Genomic DNA, 22,998 nt, shown 5'->3' with positions numbered 1-22,998 from the left:
ACTCTGGTCACTTCGCGCCTCTATTTTAGTCCTGTTCAAACGCCCTTCCTGTTTTCGTCGTGCTTTAGTGTGTTAAAATTGTAACGGTAATGTGTTCTTTTTCGTTATCCCTCGAAATGAAGGCGAGCTTAACGGATTAAATTGTAGAATCTTTCTTCGTGAACGTCTAGATAGCTCCGACGTTGTCGTTGAAACTTCTAGAGAGCTCTGCTTAACCTCTCTAATATTCTACTTCAAACTTCTGAGTCTTAGCGAGTTTTTAAGCTTGATTAATATATACTAATTCATGTTATGATTATTACCTTAGTCAATCGTAAGCTTAGTTTAACGATTTGTATTTAAAGTTTTGAATTATTTGCAATCCAATTTCTAGTATAAAACCAAGAGAAGGAAGCGAAGCACGATTTGGCCCACTTTTGCCAACAGGCAAACCGTAAAAGAAAATAATATTAAAGTAAGTACATTATCCTTTTCTGTCTGTATGAATGACCAGTGTATGTATCGTTAAATAAAACGACAATGCGAACAAAACCAAATAAATGCCTACGTAAGCTCGGAAATATAACATTTAAAAGGTGATACAAATACAAAGTAAGAAGTCTTTATAGACGACCCCTAATTGATCATTTAATTAAAAAAACTTGAGTAAGCTAAAATGAATAACGTTTATTAATTGAAAATTATTTGAAATGTATATTTATATAGTAAAATTTCGTTATATATGAACAACCACTACTTTTCTAGATAAATACTCGTACGCAACATGTTTTTTCTTTAAAAATCGACTGACGAAGCCATGATGAAAAGTTTACCTAAAAAGACCAACAGGCAGACAATTAAAGAAAATAATGCTAAAATGGGTAAATTTTACCTTTTCGGTTTGTATAGAAAACCCCTGTGTATCGCGAAAAAAGACTGCAATCCGAACAAAGCCAAATAAACGCTTACGTAAGCTCGGAAATATTATATTTCGAATACAAGTACGAAGTAAGAAATCTTTATGGACGATCCCTAATTGATCACCGAGTTAAGCGCTCAAATCTGATAGTTCAAGATACACTTGAATAAGCTAAAATGAATAATGTTAATTAATTGATTAAAAATAGTACATATGAACAACCCCTACATTTCTAGATAAATACTCGTACGCAATATGTGAGGTTTTTTAAATCGACGGACCAAACCGTGATGAAAATTTATAATATTAACCAGTTCTTCGAATTTTAATCAAGATTTGATCGCTTAATTTTTGATCATCAATTGGTCAGATTTCGATCAAACCCTTTCTTAAGGATAACAGAGACTACCAACAGCGACAACTAAATCTTTAAAGATTACCCAACTTGACAACATAAGAAAATGGAGAATTTCCACCTTCAAAACCTTTATTTCAAAATAAAATAAGCTGATATAGATAATTTTATAAAAAAATTATTGTAACCCTTTGGTTTATATGAACAAATGGAATAATGGACAATGTCGAATGATAAACCTTTAAAAATCTCGCGTATTATAGAAACAAGGTCACTGTTTGTTTATATTTAAAAATAGCATGAAGCATGTTTTTCTTTACAGACGACCCCTACTTTAATTTCCAGATAAACCGACGCTACTAGTAGCCAGAAATTAAAAAAAAAACATACATATATAATAAACTGAAACTAATAATAATCGTATTATGGAAGCCGATTTCTGTATTTAGAATTAAAATGTAAGCCCGACTTTCGGTGGCAAATAGCACGGTAACCTTTTTTCTGTAACTGATTGCGAATTATGTATTTTACGAATCTAGATTTTTGCCCTTTGGTAGTTGTTTTTATTTTGGAGCTATATCTGCAACATTCCTTATCTCTATCTCTACTGTTTTCTGTAGGTAATTTTTTAATACATCGCTAAAGATATACCAAGTACAAAGGGTGCATTTACAGGTCGCCTAACGCAAACGAACGTAATTATTATTTAGTTCGGATAAGCATTATTTTCGCGTGGAGCTTACAAGGGTCAGTTTTTAGTAAAGCATAGGCTCTTAACATGGCTGACAACAGCGCGTGTAGTGATGAAAGCAATTCCTATAGTATTTTGCCTGAATGTGTTGGTACAATTAATATGGAAAGTACGATGACAACCGCAAACACCACTCAGTCCACTGTATCTCTTCCTTATCTCTTGGACGGGGAGTTTTTCATTCCAGTCAACTCCACTGTCAATAAAAATTCTTTGGCCATTCATTGTTTAAGTTGTCCTGACAAGGCAGTATTGAAGACCTCCATAACATCTACGGGAAACCTGCTCAAGCACATTAAGGTACGTCAAAATTTCTAATTATAAATTATCGTCAATAAATATGTACTGGCAAATATCGTACACATCTGTGTGCGCACGGGTAGGGCGGTTAAGACATGGCTTCACCTAAAGTTTTATATTGAGGTCACAAATCTCGAGAAAACTATGGCTCCAAAACATTAAGGTTGCGCACAAAAATATCGTAATTAGAAGGTTTAAAAGGTCAATGGTAGTTTTCTTCGGCTACTCGATCTGTATTTACTCTAGTCACCTCGGAAATGACACAAAGGGAAAGAAAATCGTCGTAAGAGGAATTGAAATGCATTATTTTTATTACAGGTGGCGCAAAATATTACCGTTGCCCTACCTGACTTTAGGCGCTCGCACTCTTATGACGGTATATGTTCACATAACGTAAAGAAGCTTGGTCACAATATTACCAATATTACATACCATGTACTTTGCTAAGATTGGGAAATGAACCACCTCATGTTGAACAACACATATCCCTTCAACGTAAAATATAATCAATCGGTCGTGAATCTATTCCCTTTAAACTCTTTTCTATACCGGTTATAATCAAACCTTAAAGACAACAAAAGTAACATAGGGGGAGAGAACGAAACGTGGAATATTTTAATTCAAAATACTCCACTAGTGGCGTGGCTTACAACGCCTTAGAGTTCCGGTGCCGTTTGATCCAAGTACGTTATATAGATCCCCATTACTTTTGTTGCCTTTAACTGCGTAGGATTCTAATTATAATCGTCCAAGGTGAATGTACCTAATCTAACTTGAAGCGTGGTCTAATGCTATGCGTGTAATATTCTAGAGGAAACATCCGATGGTATTGAATAAACTAAAAGCTAAGAAAGCTGCTAAGAGGAAAGGTACTGGTTCTACAGATGATATCTCAAAGCGTATGGGTTTGTTTCCTCCCAGTAAAGATCAAGTACGTATTGTGTCATATTTATACTGGTATCATGCACTACACAAATTATGCAGTATTTTGGTAATTATCCATGTAAAGGGTGCATTCCAAGTTGTTTTGGGTATAACTGAATAGGAAACTCGACCCAATTCATCCTTCACCAATAACACAACTCTACCTTTGGTTATGTAGGCGTGTGTTAAGTTGAGGACAATTGCGTAGACAAAGAGATAGTTTCCAATGTTCAAACCCGTCCCCTTTGACTGTATATAGATTTAACCTTCTACTCGACCCCCCCCCCCCCTCAGTAACATGCTTTGACTCGCCCCCTTGATGTATTTCTAGCTACGCCACTGGTTGGATTTCGAATGCTTAGGTTGGGTGGATTTTGAATTTGAACGATTTTATTTAATATTCATACATGTTTACTGTTACTATTCTATAAATTCCTTTGACTGCTTTCCCCCTTTGGAGTTTGAACAGACGAGGGTTTGGCCAGATTTATCTCAAACTCGAAATTGAATATCAGTTATCTGGTGAACCTACAATCTTAGTTGCCAACAGGCGTAGGAACGCTTTGAATTAAGGGGGGTACATCTTGGATGATGAATTTGGCGCCCCTGTCCAATTTCAAGGGAGGTAAATTTTACCCCTGTACCCCCCGTTCCGTTATACAGGGTCTTTTTGTGCTCGAAAAAAACTTCTTCAGTGAGTAACGAGACTTGAAAATTGACAAGTTGGTTAAGCTAAATTACGCTTTTTAACGAGGCAAAAATAAATATTCGTAAGCCACAGTAATTGATTACATTTGTTAAACGCTCGTCTCACTGTATTCATTGATGGTGTTCCATGTCGATGTCTTATAAGGTCTCGGTAGGCTCTGCTACTGCCTTACTAGGCATAATTAGAAAAATTATCATTCACATTTCACAATAATAATAATTTCCCAATTTTCTTTTAAATACCTAATAGTGTGTCGAACTGGCCTTAAGTTTGTGTTTGGCTTCCAATTTTGTAAAACCGGTTGCGTTTCCAACCAGGGTAAAATAGAAATACTTTCTTTCACTGGCGTAGCCAGAAATTCGTCAAGTATGTAAATATTAAGAGGGGGTCGAGAAGGGACCGGAAAATCAATAGAGTCAAAGGTAAGCCCAAGGGTGGGGGGCGGGGGTGACACGGAAACCCCCTAACTACGCCACTGCTTTGTGTTTATTAAGACCTATGCAATGTTAAGATATTATGTCAACTCTATTTATTGAAATAAAGGTTATTAGACTGAAGTCTCAAAAACAGTTAAAAAAATAAGTAATTATTATATCCCGGTTCTTTTAAAAGGTAGACGAGGCTGTTATGGATTACATTGTTTCAGAAATGCGCCCAATATATACCGTAGAAAAGCCTTCATTTCGCCGTATGATTAAACTATTGTCTGGTGGTGTAGAACCACCTTATGGTTCGTGTTTTAAGGCGAAACTTTCTTGCAAGCGACAATCTTTAGAATGTACTCTGAGAATCCAATTTTTGAATGTAAATCACGTATGCACAACAGCAGATATTTGGAGCTCAAATCATAAGTCTTTCATGGGAGTTACCGCCCACTATATTGATCCGATTTCTTTAAAGCGCGTATCCATTTTACTTGCCTGTTAAAGATTGAAGTATAACCATACCTTCACGGAGATTGCGTCCGTGTTATTTGCTATCTACTCTAACTACGGCTTAAAAATACCACAGTTAGTGGGTACTGTGACCGACAACGCTTCGAACTTTGGAAAAGCATTCAGAATTTTTAGTACCCCTGATAACATATCCGACAACGATGTATCTTTCCTGGACGACGAGTACCAGAAGTCAATAAAGGTAGAAGCGGTTCCCGATGTTTCCCTGGAAAGTGATATTTTACACGATACAAATCTACCCAAACACTTAAAGTGCTTTGCGCACTCACTAAATTTGGTAGCGACAACAGATGCTGAAAAGGCTTTGAAGGATTTTGGGTACAAAAAACGGTACAATTTGGCTTTAGGGAAATGTTGCGCCATCTGGAAGAAACTTAGTAGATCGACCCAAGCATCTGATTATGTTAGTGATATTCTACCTAAACGATCACCCGTCCCTTGTCCTACAAGATGGAACTCGTTCTACGATTGCCTATTGGCAATTGTTAACTCGAGAGAGCAATTACCCGCTATTGCTGATATTCTTGGTCAATCTCAGTTACAAGCACCCGATTTTGATTTCATTGTAGAGTACCTTTCTATCATGCGACCAGTTGCTACTGCCTTAGACTTACTTCAAGGGGAAGAACAGAGTTACCTTGGCCTAGTGATTCCTACATTGTACCAAATAAAACTATCATTGGCTTGTCTGGACAAAAAAGGATAATGTTCCGCTTTGATAAAGGCAGTCACTGAAGGCCTAAATATCCGGTTTGCGGACATATTAACATTAAATCAGCCTGAGAGTAAACCTTATATAATATCTACCGTGTCGTTACCGAAGTTTGAACTCCAGTGGCTATCCAAAAGTGAAGACGACTATATGCTCGAAAAGGTAAAAGAAATGTTCTTAGAGGAAGCCACCATGTTTTCCGGTTTTCCAAATACGGCGGAACACGATACTTTGACTAAAAGCGAAACTGCTAGCAATGAATCGAATAATGACGTAGACACGTTCTTTTCATTTTTAAATAATGTTGACGACAGGCAGAACCACGATTCCAATAATAACAAAATTACAATGGAAGTCCTCTCGTACTTGGAGAACAGAAGTGGAGACTTAAACATTTTACATCAATATCCCACAGTAAAAAGCATTTTCCTTAAGTACAACACCATATTGCCGTCGTCTGCCGCCGTAGAAAGAGCATTTAGCTCTGGTGGACAAATCCAAACGCCCAGACGTAACCGACTAGATGACCACATGTTCGAAACAATGCTAATGTTAAAATACAATAACAAAAATGTTCTGTAAATCAAACTAAGTGTATATGAATTTGCTGTGTTCATACAATTAAAAAAAACATGAAGTAGTCAAATTGTAAATAATTCTACTTAGGCCTACATATTATACCCGTATTATTATGTGTCAGGCTTGTTTTTCAAGAATTTTGTTTTGTACAGAAATTAATAATAATCCATCAAAGGTAATATAAACACATTTTTGGAGGAAGGGGGAGCCAACTAAGATATATTTCAGAGCGGCTAAAACTAAAGAAATTTATGGTGATAAAAGGTTTGAACATAACATTTCTAAGCACGCTCCTGAATGGGGCTACAAATCAGTTTTTCAAGCGCTGCAGAAGACTACGTTATACGTGGGCCTTCTTTTCTTAAATGATGGATTCCAAAGGTCAGATGGGGAAAATAGTCCTATTCCATAAAATGAAGGCGAACTGGCCACAAGCGTCTTCCTGCCCCTTCTATCCTAATCAGTAGCGTAGTCAGGATTTGATTTCGGGGGGCCTTAATGAAAACAAAACAAAAAAGGTACATACAACCATACGTTTTGGGGGGCACGTGCTCCTGTGCCTCCCCCTGGCTACTTCACATCCTAATCACAAGGGAAGACGAGAAAACAGACGACGTTATGACGTTGAAGTAATAGTTGACTTCTAGGGGGTACGAAAAGTCTCACCCACTGGCTTTCGGAATTGACGTCTTGAGTTAGGTTTGTTGCAATTCGGAGTGTGCCTGCTCTGCTTTGAAAGTTTCGGTTAAATTTTGTGTCGCTACTCGCAGTACGTATAAGATTCGATATCTATATCTAAACTGTACCTATTATCTAGCTACAGATATTTGGACCTTTAAATAAAATTACATTTTACTGGATACTGTATTTTAAATTAACAGGTATTCCAGATACAATCTGATACGCGAAAATAAAAGTCGAAAACGTATCAAAAGATAAACAGTATGGCACGTTTAGATAATTATAGGCTAACGAGATAAAAGTATCTTCCCACTAACCATTATTAGATACATAAACCTTAGACACAAATAACTTTTTACCTACTATCTATTACCTTGTACTTAGATTGCAAATCGTTGAACACTGCTTATATTCCTAGAATTCATTCTCTTGTAATTTTCATTCATTTTAGGCTCCCAACGCCATCTCGTATAAAAAAATAACTAAGAATTTTGGAATTGTTGTATTTTTCACTTAATATAATTAAGAATTTCGGAATTGCTGTATTTTTCACTTAATATAAATTGATTATTCATAATGTTGCTTAAATTTGTTAGTATTTAAAATTTTAGTTTGAACATTTACTCCAATTTTTATACCGCCATCTAGTAATAAAAAATTAACTAACAATTTGTAATTGCTATATTTTTCACTTATAATTATTTATAATAGTATTTAATTTCAGTAGTATTTCCAACAAGTTGGCAAGCTTGCCAAAATATACCTCTCCTCGGAAGAATTGTCCCTACTGGTATTAATTTCTCGAGATGACCCTTAAAGATATATCTCCGCAATTCAGAGTTATTTACTAAAAACGTAAAAGACCAATACCGTCCAATTTCCAATATCATATAATGACTCGCACACCCAGGAAATCATTGACTGCGTTAGAAATCGTAGATATCCAAATATCCACACCAAATGTATTTACAAGAAGCAAAAACCTTACCATCAACAAAGCACAGAGAACCACTTGACTAACCGACATTTCTTAAAGCCATAAACGTTAAATTATCGCTTTTGCATTAACACAACTATATATAGGTCGATAATGAAACCCGTAAATAAATAACAAAAAACTAACAAAGTGGACCACCCACAGGGTCTACCCTTTAACCCTCTTATCTCGGCTGACTGCGCTAAAACAAGATTTGACCTTTAAAATTGCATACGTAAAAAATTTAGACTTTAGAAACCATTAATATACTCTTCCGCTAAGCTGAGATAATAATTTTCAAAGAAGCGTAACATCTATCGGTGGTTCTGTGGTTGAACATTCGCCTGCCATGCAGAAGGGCTCGGGTTCGAAACCTGGGCGGCGCTTTCGTTTTTAATCAACAGAGAATATGCTACATTAGAATTACTTCGATGCAATAATTTAAATGGAACAAGAAATTTCGTTCTATTTAATAACAACATGGACGTCATTGCCCCGCGGTAAGACATCCGCATTGTAACAATGAGACCCGGGTTCGATTCCTGGTTATGATAGTATTTTACATTAACAAAGTTAATTAATTATAAGTTTAATATATACATCATATATCTATATAATGTTATAAAATAAATTGACGTTATTAACTTCATAACAGCATAAAGGACTTTTGCCAAAGCAAACACCGTCGCTTAGCAGGCGTCGGTGGCTCAGTTGTTAGAGTAAATCTCTGGCACGCAGCAGACCCGGGTTCGCAAATTGACACTAAGACGAATACCGTGAACAATTGGTGGAAACCCTGCCATTGGACGTTGAGAGGTTGCCATAACACTCAGCACTCGGTCCGTCCCAAAGTCATTAAGTAGAAGCTGCAGAGAAAACGCCCGTACAAACACAACGGACTCAACATCCACAACCATAATAACACAAACACCACAAACTCTACACCCACAACCGTCATAACACGAACTCAACATTCACAACCTACGCATAAACATTACAAAAACGTAATACACAAAACCGTCACGACGGTGAGCGTTAACGGAAAAACACCATCCAAACCAAACCAAACTGCAAATAAATCCGTTAACGCTCACCGTCACACGGTGGTTTTGCCAACCCTTCGAGAAACTGCGTACGCAATGATTAACCTTTGCACGGAAAATGCGAACGCGTTCGCAGCCCGGACAGACCCACAGACAGACCCACAGACAAACACGGTGATTGTAATACCCCTCCTAGGGGACTTTGTCCCCTCGGAGAGGTAAAAATATTGTTAAAAATATTAAATAACACTCTTTAAATCTGAGCAAACCAGCACCTACACACGGGTACACGATTCATATTACAAAAATTTATTTTTGTTTCCTTATTTTTTGAAAAACTGGCTTAATTATCGACAAACGTTTATAGATACAAACATTTCATTTTTAATATTTAAAAAAAAATTACAAGAGTGACTCAACCAAATTTTCTAAACCACCACTTCTCATAAATGGGTATATATTATAACAAAAACAGTTCTTCGAACTGAAAAAAAAACCAGTTTAGAGCTCGTTAGAGGTGCGGCCTTAATGGGACATATATTATTTTTTATAGTTGATTAATTTGTCAAATTAATTGAAATAGTATTAAAAAATATTCCTGTGAACAACAGAATTACGTCATTCTGCTTTCAAATCACAGTCCACTGCTCCTCCAATTTTTAACACGAAATCTTTGGTCAAATTTTGCCCACAAAGGTATCCATATTTATATTTATTTTCTTCACTACTCATTTAAAATTTTAAAATTTATTATTATTAGTTTAATTTTTGTTGCAGATTACTGCCATAAATAACTAATAAACTAATAATAATAAATTTAAAAAAATTAATGTTAAATGAGTAGTGAAGAATTCAAATATGGATACCTTTGTAGGCAAAATTTGACCAAAGATTTTGTGTTAAAAATTGGAGGAGCAGTGGACTGTGATTTGAATGTAGAATGACGTCATTCTGTTGTTTACAGGAATATTTTTTAATACTATTTCAATTAATTTGACAAATTAATCAAATATAAAAAATAATATGTCCCTTTAAGGCGGCACCTATAACGAGCTCTAAACTGTTTTTTCAGTTCGAAGAACTGTTTTTGTTTTAATTGCTATTAGATAGCTTGTCTGGATGCTTCTTCTCGGTGTGATACCATAAATTACCCGTGCTTATACTCGGCCGAGGACCTTGGGTGTAGGTAGTGCTGTTTAAAAAAATTCCGGTATCTAAAATATTATAAATAATAATAATCTATACTGGTTATAAAATATACAATAGATCACTAACTTTTCGCAATAAAGATATTTTGCCACTTGTTTAGAAGTTCCGTCCGCGGATTTTTCAGTATAACGCCCATAGATATAGGAAACGTATATAAAGGTCTAGATAACATATTTCAAAGGGAGTGAATACGGAGGTGACAGCTAGCAGAAACGCGTAATTTCTGCAGGCTATCCTTAAAAGGCGCTATCTATCGGTAAGAAAGCTCGTGCTATCGTCGCGAGAGCCATTGTCTCCTGCTTAAAAATTATACTCAAAGTCACCAACAGATGGTGTCTAAAGACTACGGCCTGCGAAAAGGTCAAGCACTTAGTACTAAAATGCTAAGAGAGCTAGAGCTCTTGGTCACGTGCCTTCCTCGGTGTCTGCTAGGTGTCAATTCCGTATTTTATATTAGGCTTCGACGCCCCGAAATTTATCTAGACCTTTATATACATTTCTTATATCTATGATAACGCCGGTAATGTGTCCATATTTCTTTCTTTTTTTTTAAATAGAGCTAATACCCAAGGCACCACCTTCGACCACATAAGCAAAGTTGCTTGTGCGTGATCAAGTAACAGGAAGCCGGGTTACAATGCGTAGGAGGGTGGTGGCAAGCCCTTCATGCCACGCGAGCCAACAGCTCCCTACACTAACTATTACCGTTAACCTCAGCAAGTTTTTCTGCGTGGCTGTTCCATGTTATGCTATATTACATGTATATTACCAGAGATAATTTAGATAGGGAGCGGAAAGTGGGGGTTGAATTGTCGCTCTTAAAACCACGTGATCGAAATAACAGGCCAGGTCGGTTTCCGATATGATGCTTTTGTAACCTCCCTAAAGAGGCGGAGCTAAACGATCGACGATAGAAGCACCAAATTTGAAATTCGGCTCTCTGGCCTAAGCAAACTTGAACAGCCATGTGTTTCATCTTAAAAGGTAATTATTTTGTTTCTTAATTTAAAATATTTCGTAATGCTTTTTTTATGATATTATTTATTTAGGTGCTGTATACCATTGTCTACAGTATACTTTCAAGAAGCTAAATGAACCAAAATTATTTATGGATGCATTTGTAAATACTAGAGGAAAATGTTTAGTCCGGGACATATCAGTATGAAACCAAAGAAGCCCTTAAAGCTAATTAAGCGTTACGAAAGGGTTTCATGGAAAAGTCCAAAGAGTCTACGAAACTAATCTCTCTAAAGAAAAAGCCTGTAGAGGAAAATATTGGCAAGAAAAAAATCGCAGAAGGAAAAGCTTGAATCTCCTCTGAAGAAAAACCAATTAAGTAAAGGATCTCCAACTAAGGAAGAAATTCCCACCATTCACATTCCAGAAATTAAAACAAATAACAGCTCAAGCTCTTCTCAAAGTACAATTTAAATTGACGATAATTCAATGTATAATTTTTTAAATGGAGACCCGATTTGGAACTTTACAACAATTATTACCTTCATCATGAAATTTCCCACTACAATATGTATTCCTAATAAATTTTCCTATTCATAATGAGTGAAGAATCAGAATAATGTTACAACGGAAAGATTAAGTGATATTTCTAGTGATATAAATTTTTTTCAATTTGTGTTATGTAAAGATTAATTTAGGCTAATTTTGTTTACACAATCAAATTTGTATTGTAAAACGACCTGAAAAAGAACGCATTATTTTGTTTCACAAAAGATCAATATTATATTTTTTTATTTTTCAAAACTGAGATGTTTCAAGTTGAATTGAAATAAAATTATGTAACCATTTTTTTTGAAAATTCTGGAATTGCCATTAACCGCTTCTATGACTAGTCAAGATAAGGCTTTAAGTTTATCCATGCTGGCTTCAAACAACCCAATGAAAGGATTACTGTTTCGACCACACGAGCATTGCTGCCTCCCAAAGTATTGCTCAAGAGGATCTTGATATAACTGCTGCATCAACACTTATTTTGCACCTTTACTAAAAAGGAATTTAACGGCTGTAATTGAGAAAAAAAGAATCTTACTATCACTAAAATAATAAATATTTATTATAGCTGTACCAATCATTCATAGACCCTCAATTGTTGCTGCGCTTAAAAACATTTTGTTCCTTTCGCTGTTGGCAAAATCTCCAGGCCAATTGGTAACATCTTTCTCACAATCTTCTAAATATTTATCTTTTTCTAGCCACTAAAATTAAAGAATGACATTTATTTTCTTGAAGCATCCAAAAAATGGTTTCATTTACCTTCAAGTTCAAACGTTTATTGTTTTCATTTTCATAGAGAAACATCGGATAAAGTAGTCTTCTCAACCACATTGCCTGAACCCACCGTTGACATTTTTCGGTCTCCTTTTTTGCTGATGGAAACTATATGAAAAAGACTCCAAGGTCTCTGTCTATTAGTCGAGTTTTGTTTGGAACTACAAGACCCATATTTGCAGACAATTCGCTCATTTCGCTGAGGCTTTTTTTAAGCCTTGGATAGTTTAATAAATATTTGACTCGCCTATAAGATACAACCATTTAATAATGTTATTAAAATTGGAAAAAGTTGATATATTTAAACGCAATGAATATTTACTTTTAGAAAATAAACCTTCCAAATCGTAAGAAAATTTGAATATATTTCAGAGAAAATTTAAATTAGCTCGCTCGATAGAATGCAGAATGATGACAATGATCAAACGTTCTCTATACCGCTGCCAGATGGCGCTGCAGTTATACGCGTAAAATCAAAAGAAAAGCAACCAATAAGAATCTAGGAGAAAACGGAGTTGACACGTGACAGGAAGTTAACCTGGCCAGATAATCTCGACGCGACCGTGTGTTTGGGCGACATCCCTTTTTGTACTGTTAAAGGTAGGAGCTGCCGCTCCCTATCTAAATTCTCTCTGATATTACTAACCGACCACGACCTCAAATTATACCTACATGGAGATCGGGTCTCTTAAAAAAGTGTTCTCGATTTCGATAAAAGTAAACAAAAGCGATACCGTTTTTTCTTTTGTACATGTAGATAATACATTACCAATAAAAAATTTCAAATTGTTTTAAATATATCCAGTCGTGAATTTTTTTCGTAAATGGATTCGCCTATTGTTCATTTAAGATTTAGATATATTTATACCTAATATACGTTTTTGAAGGTTTGAGTTCGCTAAAAGAAAAAAGCTGCTTTAGACCATTATTCCGTGAATAACTATTTCTTAAAAAACATAAACCCTAAAACATATAAACAACAGTTTCTTTATGAACAGCGAAATATTATTCAGATAAATAATTGTTTAAAAATATAAATTTTAAAGAAATGCATTTATTCACTAGTAAACGAAATCTATTTTCTTCAACTAAACAATCTTCATTTGGATATAGTAGGCCTTATCCATTGGATAAAAGTTGTAGGAATTCCGAGCACTAACCGGGGAGGTATCGTGGGGCCTCGTGGTGAGAGAATTAGGACCGGACTGTCAGCGGTCCACAGGGTATAACTGGGACCGAGGGTATCACTTCCCATAGGGTATCGTGGGGTTTCACTGACCGTGGGGTATCGTGGGGTATCGTGGGGTATCGTGGTGAGATAATTGGGACCGGACTGTCAGTGGTACGTAGGGTATCATTTCTTCGTAAGAAAACGTGGAGTGTAAGACGCTTTATTTTTAATATGGTATCGTGGTATAGTATTTTTCGCACGGAACACCGGTGCGGTATCGAATTTCTGGCAGGATATATGAACAGGACACCGTGGTTTGCTTAATTTGGGGATGACTATAATCTTGTAGAAAATAGTTAAATGAAACGCGCAAATTTCGGAAATTAAGTATAAAAAGAACGTACTTCTCACAAGTAAACCATCAGTTCATTTTGGTCCTCATCAATCTTAAGAAAACGTTAAAAATTTAAGTAGAACTTTTTTCGCTTGTGTTATCGAGAGTTAAAATAAATAAGTTGAGTCTATTGAATAAGTCCAACGATTTTTTATGTGCGATTGAAGTAAATTTCCTAAGAGCCAAAAACAAATATATAATTAAAGAACAGGCGTTTCTAGGCTTGGAAACTGGCGAAAATGATGCTTTCACGTTTAAGCCTCCGTTTCCGTATAGTGAGTTAAGTGTCAAAGACAAATCTCTCTGTTCGTAGATCTCTAGATGTATATGTGGAATTCAATGGAACGAGGGAGACTATGATATCGAAGATTTGGGACACATTCTGGCACGTTTTTCACTTAAGGCGGAAACCTTTTTGACGAAAGGACTAGAAAATTAAAAATATTTATTAAAAAGTCTCGGAAAAAAGTTATCAACGTAGAAGATTCCGGGTGCCCCAAATTAAACAAATTATCGTCAGTGCGTTTTCCATTGTCTTGTAAGTATCACTACCAATATTACATGAATTGTGCATTATTTAAGTGCCCAGAATTTCTCTCTGTAGAAATAATACATGAAAATATTTATATTCAATCTTTCTATATTATCTCAAATTAAATAAGTGAAGTGTATTGTTTTATTCAAAACATTTCAAGTAGGCGTATTAGGAAATTTAATTTTGAAATAAACTGTAAGTGGTTTCAGTTCAAAGTTCAATTACACACGAGTACGCTATAAAAAAGGCCATCTCTCAATAATGGGAAATCATACCAGCTTCCTTATTCATTCAGACAGTCTTAAAACTTCATTGGAAAATGAACTATTTAAATGTTGACACAAATGTGGATATGTGCATTCTACGATACACGGTGATTCCAACTTTTGGCCCTGCCAAGAAAATGGTAAGTTTCGGTGTGCTAGACGCTGTTGTGAAAATCGTTCACGATACCACATCCACCCAAAAACCATTCGGTTAAAAATTGCAAGGTCCTTTAAACAAAAACGTCACGTCCTATATTACTCCAGGCCATAAAAGTAGTGAAATCAAATAACGGGCAAGATCTGTAATTATATTCCCATAAACGTCATAAAATTGACTTATTTATCGACAAGTGATGTGCTCTGAAGTAATATGCTAGACCTTGCGCGTCCTAAGTGTTTTACTGATTTAAAATCCTTTGTACAACCATAAAACATATCAAAGAGAATGGCTAATATTAGAAGAGACAAGTTTTCTTAGCTTAGCTGTAACGATTCTAATGATACAATATCAGTTAAATAATTTACCAAGTTAATTAAAGAAAAAGGTCAATATAAGGTAAAACGTTTTCTTAAGAATGTATAAAGAGTGAACAAATCATAAAATTTACAACGTAGCGGACGAAAGGCAAGCATAAATATCAAGAATTAGTTCCTAAAAAGGATGTAGATGGCAGCATTACCTAATCACGGGACCATTTCAACCTCCCGACTTTAAAGTTTTCTTTCGTTATATTATCTACTCTGTTTAGATTTACTCTTTTACCTTAAAAGCATAGTAAACGAGTTTCAATAATCAGAGTCAACATAACTTGGCAGTGAAATAAACCTTGGAACGTGTTTAGTTCTTGTCTCGCTCATAGTACCACCTTGGCCAACCGAGATAAAATAAAAACACTCGAAAAAATTACTGAAACTGTCCGTACTAGTGGTACTCGAACATTTCTGTACATTATCGATAGTTGGCGGTGCGACTATTGAAACGGTATGTTCCCATTTATCCCAATTTTACCTTCCCCCAAAGTTATCAGTTCTCCCAAAAACATGGTGTCCCATTTGTCCCAATTCCATTTCTGCGAACCGGAGTTCATTTAACCCAAAAATATGTATTCCCATTTTTCCCAACGATCAAGTTTCCCAAAAAAATTGATTCCCATTTCTCCCAACGATCAATATTCCCAAAAATATGGATTCCCCTTTCTCCCAATCATTATTTTCCAAATATATGGTAATTGCGCGGTTTTAGATCTCATCGGTACGAGTCGATATGTCGAAAAAAATACAGCGTAACATTTTGACGGCATTATATTTTTTGACGACATTGTCTAATAAAATAGGAAGGGGCCCATATGTGAATTGACTTGGCGTTAGGTTAGGTTAGGTTAGATTAGGTTAGATTAGGTTAGGTTAGGTTTACCATATTCATATGGGCAAAATTTGATGTACTTGCATATTAAAATAAAACTTAGATTCATGTTTATACCAAGTGTAATTTTGGGACAAATGGGATTTGGGATAACTATTTTGGGACAAATGGGATTTGGGATAACTATTTTGGGACAAATGGGATTTGGGATAACTATTTTGGGACAAATGGGATTGGGGGAAATGGGATTGGGAGAAATGGGAATTGGGAGAACTATTTTGGGCGAAATGGGGGTAAACCATTGAAACTGGCAAATTACTGAAAGGAAACAAGTTGTTGACTGCAGTGACATAATTACTGCAGTCAACAACTTGTCTGCTTTATTTAATTATGGTTTTAAGGTAAAAGAATAAATTTAAACAAAGTAGATAGGCCTTATATATTTCGATCTAAATAATATATTTGATACAATGCGATTCTAATATTAGCTATTCTCTTTGAAATGTTTTGTGGTTGTACAAAGGATTTTAACTCAGTAAAACACTTAGGACGCGCAAGGTCTAGCATATTACTTCAGAGCACATCACTTGTCGATAAATAAGTCCAGTTTATGACGTTTATGGGAATGTAATTACAGATCTTGCCCGTTATTTGATTTCACTACTTTTATGGCCTGGAGTAATATAGGACGTGACGTTTTTGTTTAAAGGACCGTGCAATTTTTAACCGAATGGTTTTCGGGTGGATTTTACGCCTTTTTGTTTATAACAATAGAAGTGAAGTTATTATAATACCTTCAAACGTAACAAAGCGGAAATAATATTTATAAACAAAATTGGAAAGTGAAATTTCACCTATTTGGAATATTGAGAACTGCCTAGCTCTTTCGCCAACATTGTGTACGTTTAGATATTGTTTACTTTAATTTTTTGAAAATGTGACGTCATTATGCTCTTTAATTCATTTTTTTATGTTAATAAATAAGCTTGTACGATTGTTATTAAACTTTACATATTTTGTACTGTGTTTATTCATCGATAACCGCCCTCTGGCGGCACACTGCCCACCCTGACACTGGCGAGACACTTCGAACTCACTGCACCTCTTTCGCTTAGAAACAACCTATAAATCCGTAGCATTTGAATGTTTAATCTATTTCCCTAGGACAAGATCTGTAATTATATTCCCATAAGCGTCATAAACTGGACTTATTTATCGACAAGCCGTATGGCGGGCAACCCCCACCCTGACACTCGCAAGACTATTGTTGTCGAACTCAGCGCCCATTTTTACCTACAATCCACCTATAAATATGTTGCATACATAGTTTCCAAGTATATCCGTCTATTTAAAAAAATAATATATGTCCCTTTAAGGCCGCACCTCTAACGAGCTCTAAACGGTTTTTTCAGTTCGAAGAACTGTTTTTGTTATAATCTATCATTTTACCTGTCAAAATCATTTAGATGGAGCCAATATCACTATCGCGACCAATTTTTTTCAAAACCCCGCAATGTTTAAATATCAATTTAAAATCAAAGATGAGTAACTTTTCTCGATCAATTTTATTCCTCTCATTTTTTTAAATATAACGCCACTATCACTATTCCGATATCAATTTTTCTATCGATAAAAATCCGTGAAATCACAACCAATCAATTTGTATATAATTTTGCGGTTAAAAATCGTATCAAAATTTATAGAATTATAAGGTATATTTCTGAAATCGATCAAAAAAGTATCATTTTTAAAAAAGATACGATAGTGCCCAAACTGACACGAAGCTCACGCCGTTGACGTTTTCCATCCTCCACTCCCGTTCTGGTCGAAAAACCAGACCCTGAGCGTCACACCATATTCATTCTCCCTAGTTTAAATTGCGCCTTCATATGCTCTATAATCCCGAATAATTATTAGTCGAGGTATACGTATAATAAATATTCAGTTATATTTATTTTTATTTTATTTGCTGTTAGTGTCCGAAGACTCTAAATTTGAGCCTAAAAGCATTGACAAATTTGCCAAGATGAACTCCAACTTCCTGATTCAAAATGGTCACATCTGGGCTTTTTAGAATTGTCAAAGCATTTCATTTTCGAGCAGTCAGAATCTGATGCATTATGCCATTTGGATATTTTCGCTCTGCAAGTACATTGGCATGTTTCGTCACCATGGACCCTAGATAGTGAATAGCATTTGGCCTTTTGCAATCCGATTCCTTTGCACGATGTGCGCTGGCAATTTTCGTCACCGTCGTCTGTCGATGGGCACTCTGTCAACGATAATTATTTTTCCGGGTGTAAAATTTATTTCGTTACATCAAATAAATCAAATATTAGTTTCCTGAAAACGAATAAACCCTGATAAAATATTCCCTTTTCCGATCAAATAGCTGAATATTCCGAAAGGGTGATGGATAGTTTTCTTATTTCAAATAGTTTGCAAAATAATTGGTTCTTAAATCAAATACTTAAATTATATTGTATTCGAAATATTATTTGGTATTTCATTTTAAAAAGTGCCAATTTAGTTTATATATTCTTTTTGGTATTTGACGTGGCTTGAAAATAAATATTTGATATAGGATTCTCAAAAGATTGTATTTGCAAACTTGTAAATAGCGACCGGGCTAAACGAATATTTATTCTACTAAGAGTAACATCTACTAAGCGCCATCTATTAAATGAGCGAAAAAGAAACTACTCGTAGATATTCTTTTTAAAAATACTGGAATGAAAAAGATAAATTTAGTTTAAAAATCCTAGATATTTTTCTAATAGACTTTAAATGGAACATCCAAATTTTTTTTAAAGTGCAAAATCTTGAAGCCCGAAATGCTATTGTTCAATGCCTTTGCAAAATTGCTCTAACAAAACTTAAAATGTCGATATTCAGGGTATTTATTTAATATTGACGTATTTCATTTGCACTACCGGGAAATTTAATTTAGTAGACAAAGTATTACACGGAGAAAGTTGCATGGAAAATTCAAAAACGCACAGCACAACTTTTTTTCTCTCTAGAATATGAGGCCATGAAAAATCTCTAAATTATTCTACCGCAAAAAATGTTTTCGTAATGAAAACAATATACCATTCATTTAAATTTGTTCAATGGGTTCAAAAAAAGCTCGATTAAAGGTCCGTTTGCGACAATACGTGCCCGATGAATCTTGTTTCGAGGCTTGTCACGTGTCTTTTGTTCACTCGTCCCTTTATATAGCCCCAGTGGAAAACGTCCATCAGTGTCAGGTCTGCAACTGATCCAGGCACCGTCCTGTGGAAATCATAGTCCAGAGAAATGCGGTTCAACTCTTTCTGCAGAAGCACCTAAAATGTTTGCCAGCTCAGATGATTTGGCAGAAAAGGAATACTTGATGGATGGCCACTTAGAGAAGAATAAGAAGGTTCGGGTTTTCGTTAGACATCACACGAGGCCAGTGATAAAAGTCATAACGACGTTCAGGATCTCCTTCGTGAAATGCTTACCAAGGAGTCACTCAAATCGCATGGAAGTTGTGATTGCGCACTGAGCACAATTCTTTGGTAAACCTATATTTGCTCGTCAGAGAGCCTTATTGGAGAGTTATATTTAAACAACTTATACTTTATTTATTGCGCTTTAACCTAAACTATATATCCCTTGTAAAAATATAGTTTAAAATTAATGAAATTTATGTCATTGACCAATTTAAAAACGATCCAATCAACGCGAGGAGTACCTACAAGTACCCGCCTTTTGGGTAAAAGCGTAACTAACTAACTAACTAACTTGTTTTGATTACGAAGATAGCGGCATCTGTGGAAAAAAGAGCTACTTGACGTCGACCCGACACTTGCTTTAAGAGAACGGTTTTATGACTGTGTATTCTGTGAGGATTGCGTAAACTTAACAATTGATTTATTATAGCCTATATAATAATTCTACCATTTTTTATTAGAAATAATGAAGAGGCGTATTTGATAATATTGATTATACTCGAGCAATTTCCCAGTGATAAGCTAAAGGTGTCGCTTTAAAAATGAAAACTTTTCATTGTACAGAGCATTGTAATGCGACCAAACTGGTTTGTGAAGTCAAGTGAATATAACCTAGAGGCTTTGCCTACATTTCGATTTAATGGGAAATGGTTGAATTGTAATGAACACGTTTTTATGACTTCAAAATCTTGTGAGAAATTGGGATTTTCCATAGAAGTAATTTCTATTCACCTTTTTGAGTATACAAAATAACTTTCTCTTTGACTTTTTGACTACCATCTATCGGTGAAATCGTGAACCTTTTAATTTCTTCGAAATTGAGATCTTAATAAAAACACAAACCATGAAAATTTTGTAATTCTAGATTAATTCATTTTTAAGACCACAATTCAAACAAAATAATAATTTAAAACAAAGTGCTTAGAAAAATTATATTTATAATTAATAATTATAATAATAATTCTTAAGTGTAATCTTTCGTAACCCGTTCAACCTAAATTCAAGATAGAGTCTGAAATGTGGCAGATTTCTAAAACTAAGGGTCGATTCTAAAAGTCTGTTAGAGAAAATTTCCTTCTTCCTATCGTGTGAAGAGCTACTTCCCCTACTTCTAACGTCCTCTGTTCCGTCGTCTTCCCAAAATTTGGTACAGTCGCGAAGAAGACGAAGAAGCAGACGACATCGTGGCGTATGGGAAGAGAGCTTTCGCTAGAAAAGGAGGAGATAATTTTCATCCACAAATCTTAGAAATCAAAAATTTAAGAAGAATAAAAAAAGTATTTCGAACGTTTCTAAGAGATGAATCAATGAAACTACATAGAAATGATCAAATGTGAAAATGGTTGTGCTTGGCTCCGGACTATCGCGCCATTCAGTGTGAAATCTTACCCCCGCAGTGATCGAAGGGTCCGAGCCACTTTCCTTCTACGCATGTTATAGATTTTTTTCCACCAGTTTCACACGGAATGGTGCATACGTACATCGTCCGTCCATAACCGGAATCATGCATATCCGTACAACGGTGCTTGGGGTGTTTGTGGAATTCATGATCAGGACAGTCTATTTAATGAAAACAGAAATTATCAACGCTTTGTCTTAAGCTGAAAACACATTGAAAGCCAATCTCGGCTTTCGTTAAAAATGTGAAAAACACACAAACTGACAAAACCTTTAAAGAAAGCGTTTCTATGTAGAAGCACCTTCCGGCAATAATTATGTCGAAAGTGGTTTGACCTCCATCTATTAATGGCAAAGCGTACTAAAAATCACATTTTCTGTAGTAGTAGAAAGATTTTATGAGAAGAGCGAGTAAGTATTAATGTCCATTATAGCGCCTTATTAAATATTTTAGTAAATCACGCAAAACTTTTGCGGAGGCAAAAGCTGAGAAACGCTCATCTAGAGAATGCGAATTGTTTTTTGATCAGAAAAGGTCATCGAGAACAGTCGCGTAGCAGCCTTAACAAAGGACCTTGTTCAGTTTCCCTGCTTTGCGCTTGTGTTTCTTTCAAGCAGACGATATAAAGAAAAATAACTACATTGAACCCGAATGCAATCATTTCTACCAGAAACGACGAACTACACCATTAACCGGTCTACCATCTGGAGTAGGGATGTCCGTTTCCTCGATTTATTTAATTAATTAAAACAAAGAAGGATTAAACTTTTGTCGTTGACTCAATCCACAAAATGTTTCAAGAAAACTCCTTGTTTTTCTTAAAAAACAGCAGTTTTACTACAGAGTCAGCTGATAATCGCAAATAAACGTATTTCTCATTAATTTGGGTTTCTATTTTCATCCAATCGAAAAGATGCTGTTTAAACATTTACAAAATAAATTGAATGTTTATTCGTGGCAACAAAAGTGATCAAGCTTGCCAGCGATAAAAGTTGATATGTAAGCACACGCTTTTTGCTTCCCTTTTCTGTGTACGCACTTCTCTTTGCGGATGCCAGTACAGCGAGAAAAGCAGAAAGCACGTGCCATTCGATTATCTAACCTTAAAATCCGCTTCCCTTCGCAACTGCCAGTGCCAAAACAAATTAAACTAACTAAGCCGTAATTTTCCTCCTTGATTAAAAGAGATTTTGCCCGGGTTCTTTTCACTTTCAATTTTATTTATAATTGATACCTCGATAAATTTCATCATCAGGCGAGTTTAACGTTTTAGGCTACATACGGTACACTTACAAAAACCTACTTAGACTAACGCTTAATAAGCAGATTTTGGCTGGCGAAAAGTAAATTGTAAAAGCCAAGTGGCTAGATTTTACATTCTTAAAGTCTCTTATATCATAAAGTGTGCTTTTGAAGGCTGTCATTAGAGATTATTCTGGTTTCCAATTTCAAATTCTCCATTCACACGCAAATAAATGAAAACCTTAGAGCGATTCACGTAATTTTGACATTGAATGTATATTTGAAACGTTTGGCGCACTAGGGCAAATGTGTAGAAGTCTTTAGGGAGGCAGACATTTCGAAATACATATTAGATAAAACCTTATCAATACAACTTACCTTCAGCATTCGTAGGATAGAGAGCGCTAAGTATGAACGCTGCGAAAACCACACAGTTCATTTCCAAGATACTTTGAAACCACTTTCTGTAACTTTCTCGCACTAAGAAGCGTTATATGCCTTTTCCTAGAACGAATTGAAAGTCAAGTCCTTCTACTCCAAACAAAAAACGCCACGAGTAAAGCCACGAAACAATATAAATTACCACTTATTTTTTAAAACTTATTTCAATAAAATATAAAATAACAAAAACTAATAAAGTTGTACTCATTGAATTGTCAATTTACATTTTAAATCAATTTGAGAAATATTGCTTATTGTAGGGAAATAATGGAACTTACAGCCTCGCGTACACGTTCTAGGCTTAAAAAGCAAAGATTTTAATATTTTGG

General features: G+C 35.3%; 1 protein-coding gene and 2 long non-coding RNA genes across 6 annotated transcripts; all 3 read right to left on the bottom strand.

The window, feature by feature from the left end:
* Positions 1-11,832: 11,832 nt before the first annotated feature.
* Positions 11,833-15,066, bottom strand: LOC149933612 (uncharacterized). 3 transcript variants are annotated; one of them, XR_016472802.1, is made up of 5 exons: positions 13,955-15,066; positions 12,702-12,832; positions 12,365-12,626; positions 12,177-12,306; positions 11,833-12,113 (listed from the first exon to the last, which is right to left on the bottom strand). It is a non-coding gene; the product is annotated as an uncharacterized LOC149933612 (long non-coding RNA). The 3 variants fall into 3 exon arrangements; XR_016472803.1 differs by having other exon boundaries at positions 11,833-12,094; XR_016472804.1 differs by lacking the exon at positions 13,955-15,066 and having other exon boundaries at positions 12,702-13,169.
* Positions 15,067-18,053: 2,987 nt separating this feature from the next.
* LOC149933610 (uncharacterized) lies at positions 18,054-22,750 on the bottom strand. 2 transcript variants are annotated; one of them, XM_090155568.1, is made up of 3 exons: positions 22,607-22,747; positions 20,977-21,147; positions 18,054-18,380 (listed from the first exon to the last, which is right to left on the bottom strand). In XM_090155568.1, the coding sequence occupies exons 1-3, from the start codon at positions 22,665-22,667 to the stop codon at positions 18,109-18,111; spliced, it is 504 nt and encodes a 167-aa protein (XP_090011694.1). In that variant the 5' UTR covers positions 22,668-22,747; the 3' UTR covers positions 18,054-18,108. The 2 variants fall into 2 exon arrangements, with proteins under 2 accessions (XP_090011694.1, XP_090011695.1); XM_090155569.1 differs by lacking the exon at positions 18,054-18,380 and adding an exon at positions 20,239-20,412 and having other exon boundaries at positions 22,607-22,750.
* On the bottom strand, positions 20,614-20,970 carry LOC149933611 (uncharacterized). Its single transcript, XR_016472805.1, has 2 exons — positions 20,876-20,970; positions 20,614-20,796 (listed from the first exon to the last, which is right to left on the bottom strand). It is a non-coding gene; the product is annotated as an uncharacterized LOC149933611 (long non-coding RNA).
* Positions 22,751-22,998: the final 248 nt, after the last annotated feature.

This window comes from Leiobunum rupestre, chromosome 8, assembly GCF_980474605.1.
Source record: "Leiobunum rupestre chromosome 8, qqLeiRupe1.1.hap1, whole genome shotgun sequence".
In the NCBI taxonomy this organism is placed as follows: domain Eukaryota; kingdom Metazoa; phylum Arthropoda; class Arachnida; order Opiliones; family Sclerosomatidae; genus Leiobunum; species Leiobunum rupestre.
The sequence above is the reverse complement of the archived record's forward strand: the minus strand, read 5'-3'. Positions and strand labels throughout refer to the sequence as shown.

Excerpts from the sequence above, each read along its gene's own strand:
- LOC149933610 (XM_090155568.1), bottom strand. The coding sequence starts at position 22,667 with ATGAACTGTGTGGTTTTCGCAGCGTTCATACTTAGCGCTCTCTATCCT. Across the intron at positions 21,148-22,606 it reads CTATCCTACGAATGCTGAAG|ACTGTCCTGATCATGAATTC; the intron begins GTAAGTTGTATT and ends TTCATTAAATAG. Across the intron at positions 18,381-20,976 it reads ACCCTTCGATCACTGCGGGG|AGTGCCCATCGACAGACGAC; the intron begins GTAAGATTTCAC and ends TATCGTTGACAG.